At 40.5% G+C, this 14159-nt stretch overlaps 1 protein-coding gene across 9 annotated transcripts in view; it reads left to right on the forward strand.

Annotated features, from left to right (window-relative positions):
* Window positions 1-14159, forward strand: part of PDE1C (phosphodiesterase 1C) — a 564336-nt gene that overhangs the window by 484064 nt on the left and 66113 nt on the right. For all 9 annotated transcript variants that reach the window (XM_033192699.1, XM_033192698.1, XM_033192700.1 and 6 more), the window contains 2 exons: window positions 3130-3250; window positions 4902-5077. In XM_033192699.1, coding sequence (XP_033048590.1) covers window positions 3130-3250; window positions 4902-5077 — 297 coding nt within the window. The remainder of the gene's footprint in view (window positions 1-3129; window positions 3251-4901; window positions 5078-14159) is intronic.

Consider the following 14159-nt stretch of genomic DNA (forward strand, 5'->3'; position numbering starts at 1 on the left):
GTTCATGGGAGAATTGGACAATGGTACTCTTGGTGTCTCTGTCATTCCCTGTCAAGAGAAAGAGGGGGTCCCAACTCTCCAAGGAGATAACAAATGTCATTGGCAGGAAGCCCATTCTACTCCATCCCTCCATTCTGCATGCAGCACTGTAAGCTGCCAAGGCATTTCTACTCACTGATGCTTCTTCTAGCCCCATTTCCAGGACAGCCCCATTTCCTGGTTGAATCTACTTCCATGAATGGATCTTTCAAAATGTTTTCTTCCTTCTTTCCTGTCTTCCTTCCTTCCTTTCTTTTCTTTAAAGCACTTTTTTTTTAGGTAAGGATAACTTTGGAATTGCTGATAACCATAATATATGCATTTAAAAAATCTTCATCTATGGGAGAGGGCACCAGTGCCCTATCTGAATTAAACGTTGTCAGTGATCTCCACCTTTGAAGGGTCTGAAATCATTTAAGAAAATTCAATAAGAATTAGGGATTTTTCTACTTTTGTTTTGAGTGCTTATGCTTTTTTAATAATATATATTGAGTCTTCATATATTGGGCACTGCTAGACATGGTAATAGATGTTATAGGAACAAAGAGAAATTATACATGGTACCTGCTGTCAAACACATTAAACCAGTATTGGGTGATGGGCAAAATGTTACAAAAACAAAAATCTATTAGAATGTTATAATGCTAAGGTAGACTTTTGTACATAGTACAATAAGGTACACAACAGTGTGTGAACCATTAGGTTTATTAAGGGGTAATATTTGAGTTGAGTCCCAAGAAGTGCGTAGGCATTGTTTGGGCAAACGGTGATCTGTGTTGGAGGTGAGCTAGGGGTGGGTAGAAGGTCATTCCAGGCAGAGAATGTAGCATATACAAAGCAGGGACACTTAAAACTGCCTGGTATGGTCAGCAAATTCTAAACATTTCCATATGGCAAGAACATTGGGTAGGGAGTAGGATGTAGTGAGGGACGTATCAAGCCCAGATTTTATGTAGTGTTAATAATAGCATGTGTTTATACTTTCTTGTGGGAAATGAGGGCATATCTAAAGAATTTTAAGTGAGGTTAAAAATATATAAATTTATGTTTTAGCCTGTGGGCTTAATCTGGCCCACCACCTGTTCTTGTAAATAAAGTTTTATTACAACACAGCTAAGTGCATTCATTTACATATTGTCTATGACTGCTTTTGCACTTCAGTGGCAGAGTTAAGTGGTTTTGATAGAGATGATATGGCCTGCAAAGTCTAAAATAACTATCTGGTCCTTTACAGATAAAGTTTGCCAACCCTGTTTTTAGAAGATTTCTTTGCCAGTAGCATGGAGGATTAATTGGAGGATTTTCAGTAAGATTAGAGGCAAGGAAACCAGTTGGGTGCCTCCTACAGGATTACAAAGAAGAGATGATGAATATCAGAACTAAGGTAGTAACAGAGCCTCTCCAGGAGAGAGGTGGCACATAAGGTGTCAAGGATTTGACTGAATGCAAAGCTGAGATAAAGGCAGAACTCTAGATTAAGTGGTTGGACCATGGTTCCATTTACAAAGGTTGTGGGGAAGCTTATGAGTTAGTTCTGGTTTGGACATGTTGAGCTTAATTTGTCAGGAAAAAAAAGGCAAAAGTGGTGTCATCAAATACTTTAGTTTCAGCTTAAAACTACACTATAATTAATTGTAACACACAACACATACTACACATACACAATTACAACACTATATTAACCATAATACACATTTGACTCTCACTGTTTCCTTATCAGTCAGGACACTATTGATATTTGATTGAGACAGTTCTTGTTTTGTCAATTACATTGTAGGACTCTTAACATCCTTTATGCTCAGCATTAATGCCACCTTTACCTCTACCTGGGCCATTGTGAAAACTAAATATGCATTCATACATTTCCAGATACGACCTTCAAAGGAGAATGGACAACATTTCCTCTGGTTGATATTTAGTTTCCTTCCAGTTTTCATGTGGCTGTGCAGGGAATTACCACCATCCCCACTAGCTTCAGCTCCTAGTTTTTCTCCTGATTGTCACAGAATATTTGGGTGTCTGAGCTGTTAGGACAATCTCTGTAGCCCAACTTCAACCATCTCTCTAGCACGGTGATCTCACAAAGGTATAGTTCTAGGTCTGAGCCCTCTTTCACTTTCCAATTCTGTTTCTTCCAACTCTGTTTGCCCCCTCCCATCTAGATGCACCCCCTGTACCTCAAAGTCAGCAAATATGAACCAGAGCCCATTGTCATTTCTTCGCCACATTCTCTTTCCATTTTCTGTTTTCCCTGCTTTGTTGTTGGAATGTCTTTGGCAGATCCCATATAGAGGCAGTACCACCTCCTGCTGTGCAGGTATCTGTGCCTGCTTTGCATTTCCACTTTATAGTGGCACTGGTTCCAGCCTTCTTTATCTTTTTTTTTTTTTTTTTTTGAGCAATTGCAATAGCTTCTAAATGATTTTCTCATCCCTCTCCCTTCCTGCTTTCTTCATTATTATCTTGCCAGATTAACTTTCCAAAGAACATTTAAAAATTCTTATGACAATGCTGCTCAAACATCTCCAGGAGCCTCCCATGTCCACCTAAGTCCCAACCCTCTATCTGAACACTTAGAAGCCTCCCTTCCTAGAGCTGTCAATAACTAACCTTCCCAAGCTTTCCTTCCACAAATCCAAAAGAATCCCTACTCCCTAGTCAATCCCCAGACGCATCTTACACCCTCCCATCTCTGTCAGTTGGCTTTTTCCATTCCCACTGCCCAGAGTGAATAGCCACATCTTCCTCTCCACCCATTCTTAAGGGCTCAGCTCAAATGTCACAACTTCAGGCAGGTCGTATTGTTCAGTCTTAGTCTTTTACACCGTTCCTATCACAGTGCTTGTTCTGTAGTGGGTGTTGAGTATTTCATAGGTACTTTATTGAACTGTATCCTGAAAAGTCATAGGAAGTTATGTAGGAGAAATGAAACTGATGTGTAATATTCAAATCAAGGAATATATAAAGTGAATAAGATCAACCCATTCTCTTGTAATCTGATCTGGAGCTTCTAGATCAGTTTCTTCTGGAAAGTATGGAAAAGCCCAAGGTAATATGTGGTTCCTCTAAAGCATTGCTGTTTCTCTTCAGGTTTCATTGATTTCATTGTGGAACCCACCTTCACTGTGCTTACAGACATGACCGAGAAGATTGTGAGTCCATTAATTGATGAAACCTCTCAAACTGGTGGGACAGGACAGAGACGTTCGAGGTCAGTAGGGAAGCCTGAGGGCTGGGGGTGAGGTTGGCCTGTCCATGAGGATAGAATTCTTCTTTTGCTGGGGATGGGGATGGTATGTCATAATGACATTTGCCTTAGCTCCTTCTCATAAAAAGTTGTCTGCCTCTTTCCTTTGCTCAGAGGAGTTGAAATTGTATTATCCGTACTCTCCAAGCTAAACTGTAAGAGGTGACCAAGGTCTAAATCATGACCAGCAGGAACCTGCTGCTTCCCCTCCACCACCCCATTTGCTGCATGTTTACTTGCTGTGCCCAGACAATCCTTGCTCATGTAATACTCCACAAAGACAGTATCACTCCTGGAGAGTACTTACAAAGAAATGAAACTGACATTCATTTCAAGGTTTGCACAAAGAATGAAGTAGAGAAAAAGAATCAAAAGCTTGAAATCACCTTCTACCACCACATCATTATATCAAGGGTAGATCAGTAAAGAGTACAGGCTCTAGAGTCAGAATGCCAGAGTTAAAAACTCCTGACCTCATCACTTACTAGCTGTGCAATCGCAGGCAAATTGTCTCACTTCCCCCATCTGAGAAAACGTGGATTATAATACTCAGAGGTGGCTGAGAAGATTAAATAAGATATTCAATCTATGTTAAACCTTACAACAGGGTCTAGAACAGAGGAAGTGCTAGCTACAATAAAGTCTTTGTTAGATATACTACTACTATTACTACTACTATTAATCTCCTTGTTCATGTAAAACATTGGGCTTTGTCATAAAGGAGGAAGAAGAGAAATGGAATGAATAGGAAAAGGAGAAGCAAAGAGCAGGAAAAGGAGTAAAGAAAGACAAGTGTTAGGACAGGGGGACCCCAGGCATGCTCCAGATGGATAGACTCTCTTAAGTTTGCTAACAAGGAGGACAGAGCCCCTGGCAGAGTCCCCACGGCCCCACAGCTCTTCAGGCAGTGACTGAAATACATTCTGCTTGTCTAGTCCATCATGAATTTGTGTTCCTACCAGTCACTGCTTTGACCACTTGGTAGCAGTAGTTACTTCTTTGAGATTTTCCAGAAAGATGGTACTTTCTAACATTTACAAAGTTACCCATAAGGTCTTTTGCATGACCTAGTCTCTCACTATCTCCATGCTGTCCGCATTTCCATCTTCTTCCAGCGATTTAAGGAAATTATCACTTCCCCTGGACTTTGGTATACTGGGATCAGAAAGACCCTTGCAGGGGAATGGTAGAGCTGGAAAGAAAGAGGAGCAAGTTGCTAGGTAACTTGGAAAAGTGGTCAGTGTGGAAGCAGATGGGTGAATTGCAGAATTAAGTGGATGTCCCAGTTCAAATTAGTCAGTTTCAGAGAACAGAGCAGAGAAAATTCACATGAGGGGGTTCTGGTTATTGGGAAAAGAGAAGAGGCCAAATAGCAAAGAAGAAATATGAAGAATATAGAGACTCTTGAGACTGCAATGTTGATATTTTTCCTGCTGAAAATTCAGAATTTTCCACCTGTCATATGTGGAAAATAGAATAATTATAAACCTCAGGACCCAGAAATTTTACAGCAATAACTCGATGAGTGCTAACCACTCCTCCCCTGGGCTAGTTCATTGGCAGACATTTTCCAAACACTAACTCTCTTCTTTGGTATGATTTTTTTGTTTTCCAGTTTGAATAGCATCAGCTCATCAGATGCCAAGCGATCAGGTGTCAAGAGCTCTGGTTCCGAGGGAAGTGCCCCAATCAACAGTTCTGTCATTCCCATTGACTATAAGAGCTTTAAAGCTACTTGGACTGAGGTGGTGCACATCAATCGGGAGAGATGGAGGGCCAAGGTACCCAAAGGTAACATGCCACAGACCTGTCCAAGCCAATTCAGCACCCAGTTGTAAAACAAGGTTGTCTTCCCTGAGTAATGTGTGTTACAAATAATGCACAGTTGCACAGGATGCAGATTCAAATTGCTGAATGTTAGAATCTACCATCTTTTGATCTTCATAATATCTACCAATCAACGCATGATAAAATGCAGCAGACCTGCAAGCCTCCTGACATGATGCCCTTTATGCTGTGGCACTAAACTCCTTTTTTTGGTATGAAGACTCTACAGGAGATGGGTGTTATTATTTCTTGATTTCTGCTAAACCATATTGTCGTTTTCACTTGATGTCATGTGGAACAACTGTGAGGCTTTTATTTCTTCTTTCACCTAAGTAAAGACCTGCTAATAGCCACCTTGCCTTGGCCATTATGTTGGGATATAAGGAGCTTTAATTTTCTTACATGCATTTCTATATTCCTTTCATATTCTCAGTTTCCCTTCACTCATTGCTCAAACCATATATCTGATCTTCTAAGATGATGGTAAATTGTTGGTAAACAGAAATTCCCTGAAGTAGACATCATCAAAACTAAAAATTGTGGCCTTTGGGAATATCAGCAGAAAAAGGTGGAAATTTGTATGATGTGGGAAGCTTAAATTCCTTTGTTCATGTGTGCATTTGTGACTACTGAGCATGACCTCCATGATGGGTACATTCTACATGATCATATTAGGGAGAGAGGCCCTCGTGCACAGGTAGCACAAACCTGATAAGGGGTCTGACACTGTGATGCCTGATTCAAGGTAAGGACAAATACGTAGGTGGCTCTGGGAGCCCAGTGAGGGAACTGGGCTTCCTGGAGGTGAGCCTTCAACAAGAGTCAGTTTTTGCTAACATCTATTGCATGCCTACTGTGTGCCAGTCTGTGCCGGGTACCCAGGGTACAGAGATGAGTAACAGACATCCTTGCCCTCAAAGCTCACAGTCTTGTGGCAGGGGAGGGAAAGAGACATTACTATATAGTTTCATTCAAAGGAAGAATGGAAGTTCAGTCAAAGCCCTGAAGTTGCCACCAGCACCACCAGCCTAAGCCCTAGGCCCTCACATCAGACAAAAATACATCATCCCCTCCCCAAACACAACATCTCACATTTTTACCCTCCCAGTGTCAGTATACTGAGTGAGAAGGGTAGGGACAGTGGATAAGAACATGTTCTAGCAGTGTTGGTTCCTGTATATCAGCGTGGGAGCTGGGGGTTCCTTGTGTAGGAAAGAAGCAGCCTCACTGTTGGAGTTATTCAAAGGCTTGTCCACAAAATTCTGTCCAATTTTGTGACTTGTCCATAAAATTCCATTCAAGTGGCTGCTCATTTCAGGTGAGGCAAAGGGTTTATATTTATGGCACTTTTAGGGCATAATTGAACCCTTATCATTTCAGGACAGATGTTGCACCCTGAACTGTGGAGGGAGCCAACACCTCTTCCATATTTTAAGTGCACCCTCTCCTAGTCCATTCAAATGCTTTAAACATTCGAATCCTCCCTGTTGGCAGGTATTGCAAACAGCGATGGCAGCTGCTGCATCATCTGCAAAGAAACACTCTCTTATAATCATTACACTCATTACACTTGAAAATTCAATTTCTGACAACATGCAATTTAAAGAGGTACTTCAAAATAATTTGTTTGCAATTATCTGGCTTACTAAAATTACCTTCAGAAACTAATCACCTGGGGAAGCATTTGACAGTTTCAGGAGAAAACTGGCCCTCTAAAAAGAACAGATAAATAAACAGCTAATAATTTTTAAATGCATTAGGTATGGGGATAGAGATATGTATGTTTGAACTATTTTGGAAGCACAAAGAATTTGTCTGTAGCCCTGCTTGGGCGTTTGGGAAGGCATCATGTGGCAGGACTTCTGGGATTAAGACCTGAATGAGGTTGTATTTAGAAATGGGAACAAGAAGAAAGGACTTGGGCAAAGGCACAGAGCCTGGTGTTATGGATATTTTGTGGGAGAATAATTTGGTTGTCAGGGCACATTTCAATGAGCAGGGAAGGGGAGAGAGAATGGAGTCTTGACTTGTAAGGGTTTTTGTTGTTGTTGTTGGCAAATTCAGATAGGTTCTTTGAGGCTCACTTTGGGGATGATAATGTACATCACAGAATTGAGGTGAATAGAAACAATGCCTATAAACCACTGAGTAAGGAGCCTGCAAGGTTGGTACCTAAGTAGTAGCTGTTATTTATGCAAATTGGAAAAGAAGATTAGAGATTTGAATACAAAGTTAAGGTGGTGGTGAAAATACCAACTTATAACTAATATTTTATAACATTCTTAGCAGCTCAGTAATGCTGTTGACTGGTTGACTGGTGCTAATAAGAAATCTAGTTTGCATCTGTTTTCTGTTGGTGGTGGCTGTTTTGTTTGTTGCTCTTTTTTTCCAGATGACCCTGATTTCAAGAAAGGCTGTCCTCCATGGGGCACTTGAACATGTATTGTTAATAAATGCACTGAAAATGGGTCTTGGTTTTGTTAACCAACCTGATTTACAAAACTAGGTAGGCAAGAACTGATAATTATTAGGAAAGATTAAATAAATATTTTTATAGCCCTTAGAGTTAAAAATCACTATTCCCAACCAAAGATGTATGGACATAACAATTTTCAAGTCTGATCAATATTGATTAATTTCCATTCAGTATTTAGTACTTTTTTTTAACACTTATTTTCTGGTGTAACACTAATGTGTTTAGGTTACAAATGCTGAAATATAAAATACATATATAAAAGAAAATGAAAATTACTCATTACTTCTCTAGACACATACAACTATTATTAAAATTCTGATGTAATTCTTTTTAATTTGCTTTTCTGTAAATATGTATAAGTAAAAATTCTGCCCATAAATTGGGATCATAATATAATATTATCTTGTATTTGGCCTTTCTCTATTTTGAGTATTTTATTCTGATACTGAATATTGTGATTTACAATATATAAAGTATTATTCATTTACATATTTTTCTCATTTTTGAGTTTTTAATGTTGATTGAAGTTTTCTGTCAGCTGGAGCAGTTCTTTGACTAAAATTTTCAGGAAGCAGGAACACCTTCTAAGTTCTTAAATGTCTAGAAGCACCTTTCTTTTCTTCTTGTATAGAACTGAGATTTGAACTAGTCAAAATTCATATAGTATTTTGGGTTTTCTGATCAGTTTCTCTCTCTTTTCTATGTTTTTTTTCTCTCTCCTTCTCTGGTTTTAGGCATTTCAGAAAATTATATCAAGGGATAATCAGCCCAATATGATTTTTAACTGAGACCCTATAGTATCATTATTCAGGAAGACAAATAAAGAAATCAGTGTATTTCTCCAAAACTGTGCAGACATGCATTGTGGGGTAGAACCGGCTCTCCACTGGGAGGAAGCAAATGTATGGCTCTTGAGGGTTCTGCTCCGCCTTAACTCTAACTGCTTACTCTTGGTTGTTTTTATCACAAGTCCCAACACCGCAGACAGTCTGACATGGGAAGCCAAAGGAAACAGAATTGAACCACACATCTCTTGCTTTCGACTAGTCAAGAGGCCTAGCAGATGCTAAATCTAAGACCTGAAAAGCGAATTCTCTATATACATCCTGTGATTGGAACCTATGAGCATGTACAAAATAGCTGTTCTCAACTCCTTTTTAATGTATATATATACACCAGCTTCTGGATCCATTGATTTTTTCTTTCTTTCTTTTTTTTTTTTTTTTTTGAGACAGAGTCTTGCTCTGTCACCCAGGCTGCAGTGCAGTGGCCCCATCTCGGCTCACTGCAAGCTCTGCATCCCTGCAACAGAAGAACAGGTTCACACTGTTCTCCTACCTCAGCTTCCCGAATAGCTGGGACTACAGGCACCTGCCACCATGCCCAGCTAACTTTTTTTGTATTTTCGGTAGAGACAGGGTTTCACCGTGTTAGCCAGGATGGTCTCGATCTCCTGATCTCGTGATCCGCCCACCTTGGCCTCCCAAAGTGCTGGGATTACAGGTGTGAGCCACTGTGCCCGGCTGATTCATTGATTTTTTTGAAGGGCTTTTTTGTGTCTCTATCTTCTTCAGTTCTGGTCTTATCTTAGTTATTTCTTGCCTTCTGTTAGCTTTTGAATGTGTTTGCTCTTGCTTCTCTAGTTCTTTTAATTGTGATGTTAGGGTGTCAATTTTAGATCTTTCCTGCTTTCTCTTGTGGGCATTTAGTGCTATAAGTTTCCCTCTACACACTGCTTTAAATATGTCCCAGAGATTCTGGTATGTTGTATCTTTGTTCTCATTGGTTTCAAAGAACATCTTTGTTTCTGCCTTCATTTCGTTACATACCCAGTAGTCATTCAGGAGCAGGTTGTTCAGTTTCCATGTAGTTGAGTGGTTTTGAGTGAGTTTCTTAATCCTGAGTTCTAGTTTGATTGCACTGTGGTCTGAGAGACAGTTTGTTATAATTTCTGTTCTTTTACATTTGCTGAGGAGTGCTTTACTTCCAACTATGTGGTCAATTTTGGAATAAGTGTGATGTGGTGCTGAGAAGAATGTCTATTCTGTTGATTTGGGGTGGAGAGTTCTATAGATGTCTATTAGGTCCACTTGGTGCAGAGCTGAGTTCAATTCCTGGATATCCTTGTTAACTTTCTGTCTCGTTGATCTGTCTAATGTGGACAGTGGGGTGTTAAAGTCTCCCATTATTATTGTGTGAGAGTCTAAGTCTCTTTGTAGGTCTCTAAGGACTTGCTTTATGAATCTGGGTGCTCCTGTATTAGGTGCATATATATTTAGGATAGTTAGCTCTTCCTGTTGAGTTGATCCCTTTGCCATTATGTAATGGCCTTCTTTGTCTCTTTTGATCTTTGTTGGTTTAAAGTCTGTTTTATCAGGGACAAGGATTGCAACCCCTGCTTTTTTTTTGTTTTCCATTTGCTTGGTATATCTTTCTCCATCCCTTTATTTTGACCTATGTGTGTCTCTGCACGTGAGATGGGTCTCCTGAATACAACACACTGATGGGTCTTGACTCTTTATCCAGTTTGCCAGTCTGTGTCTTTTAATTAGAGCATTTATCCCATTTACATTTAAGGTTAATATTTTTATGTGTGAATTTGATCCTGTCATTATGATGTTAGCTGGTTATTTTGCTCATTAGTTGATGCAGTTTCTTCCTAGCATTGATGGTCTTTCTAATTTGGCACGTTTTTGCAGTGGCTAGTACTGGTTTTTCCTCTCCATGTTTAGTGGTTCCTTCAGGAGCTCTTTTAAGGCAGGCCTGGTGGTAACAAAATCTCTAAGCATTTGCTTGTCTGTAAAGGATTTTATTTCTCCTTCACTTGTGAAGCTTAGTTTGGCTGGATATGAAATTCTGGGTTGAAAATTCTTTTCTTTAAGAATGTTGAATATTGGCCCCACTCTCTTCTAGCTTGTAAAGTTTCTGCCAAGAGATCCGCTGTTAGTCTGATGGGCTTCCCTTTGTGGGTAACCCAACCTTTCTCTCTGGCTGCTGTTAACATTTTTTCTTTCATTTCAACTTTGGTGAATCTGACAATTATGTGTCTTGAGGTTGCTCTTCTCGAAGAGTATCTTTGTGGCGTTCTCTGTATTTCCTGAATTTGAATGTTGGCCTACCTCGCTAGGTTGGGGAAGTTCTCCTGGATAATATCCTGAATAGTGTTTTCAGACTTGGTTCCATTCTCCCCATCACTTTCAGGTACACCAAGCAGACGTAGATTTGGTCTTTTCACATAGTCCCATATTTATTGGAAGCTTTGCTCATTTCTTTTTAGTCTTTTTTATCTAAATTTCTCTTCTCACTTAATTTCATTCATTTGATCTTCAATCAGTGATACCCTTTCTTCCACTTGATCAAATCGGCCACTGAAGCTTGTTCTCAGTAGCTGTATTTTTCATGTAGTTCTCATGCCATATTTTTCAGCTCCATCAGGTCATTTAAGGATTTCTCTACACTGTTTATTCTAGTTAGCCATTTGTTTAATCTTTTTTTTAAGGTTTTTAGCTTCTTTGCAATGGGTTCGAACATCCTCCTTTAGCTCGAAGAAGTTTGTTATTACTGATCATCTGAAGCCTTCTTCTCTCAAATCATCAAAGTCATTCTCCATCCAGCTTTGTTCTGTTGCTGGCAAGGAGCTGCGTTCCTTTGGAGGAGAAGAGGCACTCTGATTTTTAGAATTTTCAGCTTTTCTGCTCTGGTTTCTACCCATCTTTGTGGTTTTATCTACCTTTGGTCTTTGATTATGGTGATGTACAGATGGGGTTTTGGTGTCGATGTCCTTTCTGTTTGTTAGTTTTCCTTCTAACAGTCAGGACCCTCAGCTGCAGGTCTGTTGAAGTTTGCAGGAGGTCCACTCCAGACCCTGTTTGCTGGGTATCACCAGCGGAGGCTGCAGAACAGCAAATATTGCAGAATGGTAAATGTTGCTGCCTGATCCCTCCTCTGGAAGCTTCGTCTCAGAGGGGAACCAGCCATATGAGGTGTCAGTCGGCCCCTGTGGGGGATGTCTCCCAGTTAGGCTACTCGGGGTCCAAGGACCCACCTGAGGAGGCAGTCTGTCCGTTCTCAGGTCCCAAACTCCATGCTGGGAGAACCACTGCTCTCTTCAAAGCTGTCAGACGGGAACGTTTAAGTCTGCAGAAGTTTCTGCTGCCTTTTATTCAGCTATGCCCTGCCCCCGCAGGTGGAGTCTACAAAGGCAGGCAGGCAGGCCTCCTTGAGCTGTGGTGGGCTCCACCCAGTTCGAACTTCCTGGTCGCTTTGTTTACCTACTCAAGCCTCAGCAATGGCAGACGCCCCTCCCCCAGCCTCACTGCCGCCTTGCAGTTCAATCTCAGACTGCTGTGCTAGCCGTGAGCGAGGTTCCATGGGTGTGGGACCCACCGAGCCAGGCGTGGGATATAATCTCCTGGTGTGCCGTTTGCTAAGGCAGTTGGAAAAGTGCAGTATTAGGGTGGGAGTGACCCCATTTTCCAGGTACCATCTGTCACGGCTTCCCTTTGCTAGGAAAGGGAATTCCCCAACCCCTTGTGCTTCCTGGGTGTGGCAATGCCCCGCCCTGCTCTGTGGACTACACCCACTGTCTGACAAGCCCCAGTGAGATGAACCTGGTACCTCAGTTGGAAATGTAGAAATCACCCATCTTCTGCGTTGCTCACACTGGGAGCTGCAGACTGGAGCTGTTCCTATTGGCCATCTTGGAACCTGCAAAGATGACATTTAAACCCTATCCTCATTCACTGAAGAAGGATGAGATAAAGCCTGAGTGAACATTCCAGGGGACCTTCTGTGGTCCTGCATCCTACTGAGAATGCCATCTCACCATCTTCTTCTGCAAGAGCATTTTCACTCTGTAGTTGTACCTTTCTATAAAGGCCAGAAGACATATTGTACTTCACATGTACATAATTATGTTATTTGTGAAATCTTTCCTTACCTTTTCAATGTAAATTACAAATATACTCTTTTGGGGAGTAGAATGTCATGAAATACTAAATGGCAAACATTTAACATTTAAATCAGTGCTTCTCAGTTCTGCATGTTTAAATCACCTGGAAAACATTCAAACTATCCTATTATTGCCCTTCCTTCTCCAGAATCTTATTTAATTTGTTTGGGGATGAGGCTGGGGCATTGGTTTGGATGGATGGGTGGATGGATGGATGGATGGATGGATGAATCAATGAATGAAAACATGATATATTAAGGAAGACATCTTAGGTAAGCAAATATAAAGGCAGGAGAAATAGACTAAACCAGATATCACAGACTTCCACAAAACATATGTCATAAAGCCTCATGATCATGTGAACCTGGACCAAATTTGGACTTTGAGCTCTTTAGCAGCTAAAACAAAGGGAAATATGATAGATGCATAGTCACTCTGGTGTCCATTAGATTAAAAACAAATAGATTATTTATGAGCGTTAGCTTTTTTCCAGGACCAAGGCTAACACAAAGAAAATAAAGAAAACACCTGATAATGATGTGTGGAGCATTTTAAAACACATCTGGAGAAAAATGTAATAATGCTTTTCCCAATGGAAGTTTATGGCACAGGCTGGAAGACCTTTGGAGTGAATTAAGTGCTACAGGGGATAAGTCTCTAGAACCTTGGGAGGATTGGGCTCTGTTAAGTGTCTTCTGTGTAGGATATTCCCTACAACGCAATGCCACCTCATTGCCTGCAAAGCCCTGCATGATCTGAACCCTGCTTGTCCTTGGTCATTTGACCACACCATCTGTCACTAAACCCTTGTCAAATTTACTTTAACCATACTCAATGTTCTTTGAGCATACCAAACTCATTTCTACCTCATGGCCTTTGCATTTTCTAGTTCCTCTGGCTGAGATACTATTTGTCCAGATTATTGCATGGCCAGCTCTTCATCATTTAGGACTTGGTTAAATGTCACCTTGTCAAGGAGGCCTTCCTTCTCCACCTCCTTGTCTAATGCAATCTCCTTCCCCTATGCTGATTGTATTCCAGCATATTAGTCTGCTTTGGTTTTCTGCAAAGCATTTTTTACAACGTGCAAGTATCTTAGTCATTTGTTTACTTAGTTATGATCTCTTATTTATAAATTGACTTTCTTGCTGCTGTATTCCTCGTACCTAAAACAGTGCTTAACACTACAACTGCTCCATAAATATGAGTTGGATGAGTGAACCAATATTTTCATAAATTCTTAACCTATGCAATTCTGCTGTGGTTTTGAGTAAGCACAGAGCCAAGCCCTTTTATAATCAACTGGATTGGAAGTAATGCTAGCATCTTTTAATTAAAAGGAAAGACACAGACCAGGTACCTGGCCAAACTAAAGGCTACCTGTCACCTTGTGGACAGTTTGAAGACCATGTTTTTTTTCATAAGGCTCAATTATCCCCTTCCTTGTTTTAAATTCACAGTGTCCTCAGTGTGTTTGTCTTCAATTGCTCTAGTGTCGGATATTTTCCCTTTTTGTTTTGTAATCAATTGTTTGTGTTTAAACTCTAGGCCTTAAGCAAGCCCATATGAAGTTGCAGTTTTTACTGTGGCTATGGGAAAGTTTTATGATGTCTCTCAGC

The sequence above is a fragment of the Trachypithecus francoisi genome, unplaced genomic scaffold (genome assembly GCF_009764315.1).
Source record: "Trachypithecus francoisi isolate TF-2019V2 unplaced genomic scaffold, Tfra_2.0 Lachesis_group4, whole genome shotgun sequence".
Taxonomy (NCBI): domain Eukaryota; kingdom Metazoa; phylum Chordata; class Mammalia; order Primates; family Cercopithecidae; genus Trachypithecus; species Trachypithecus francoisi.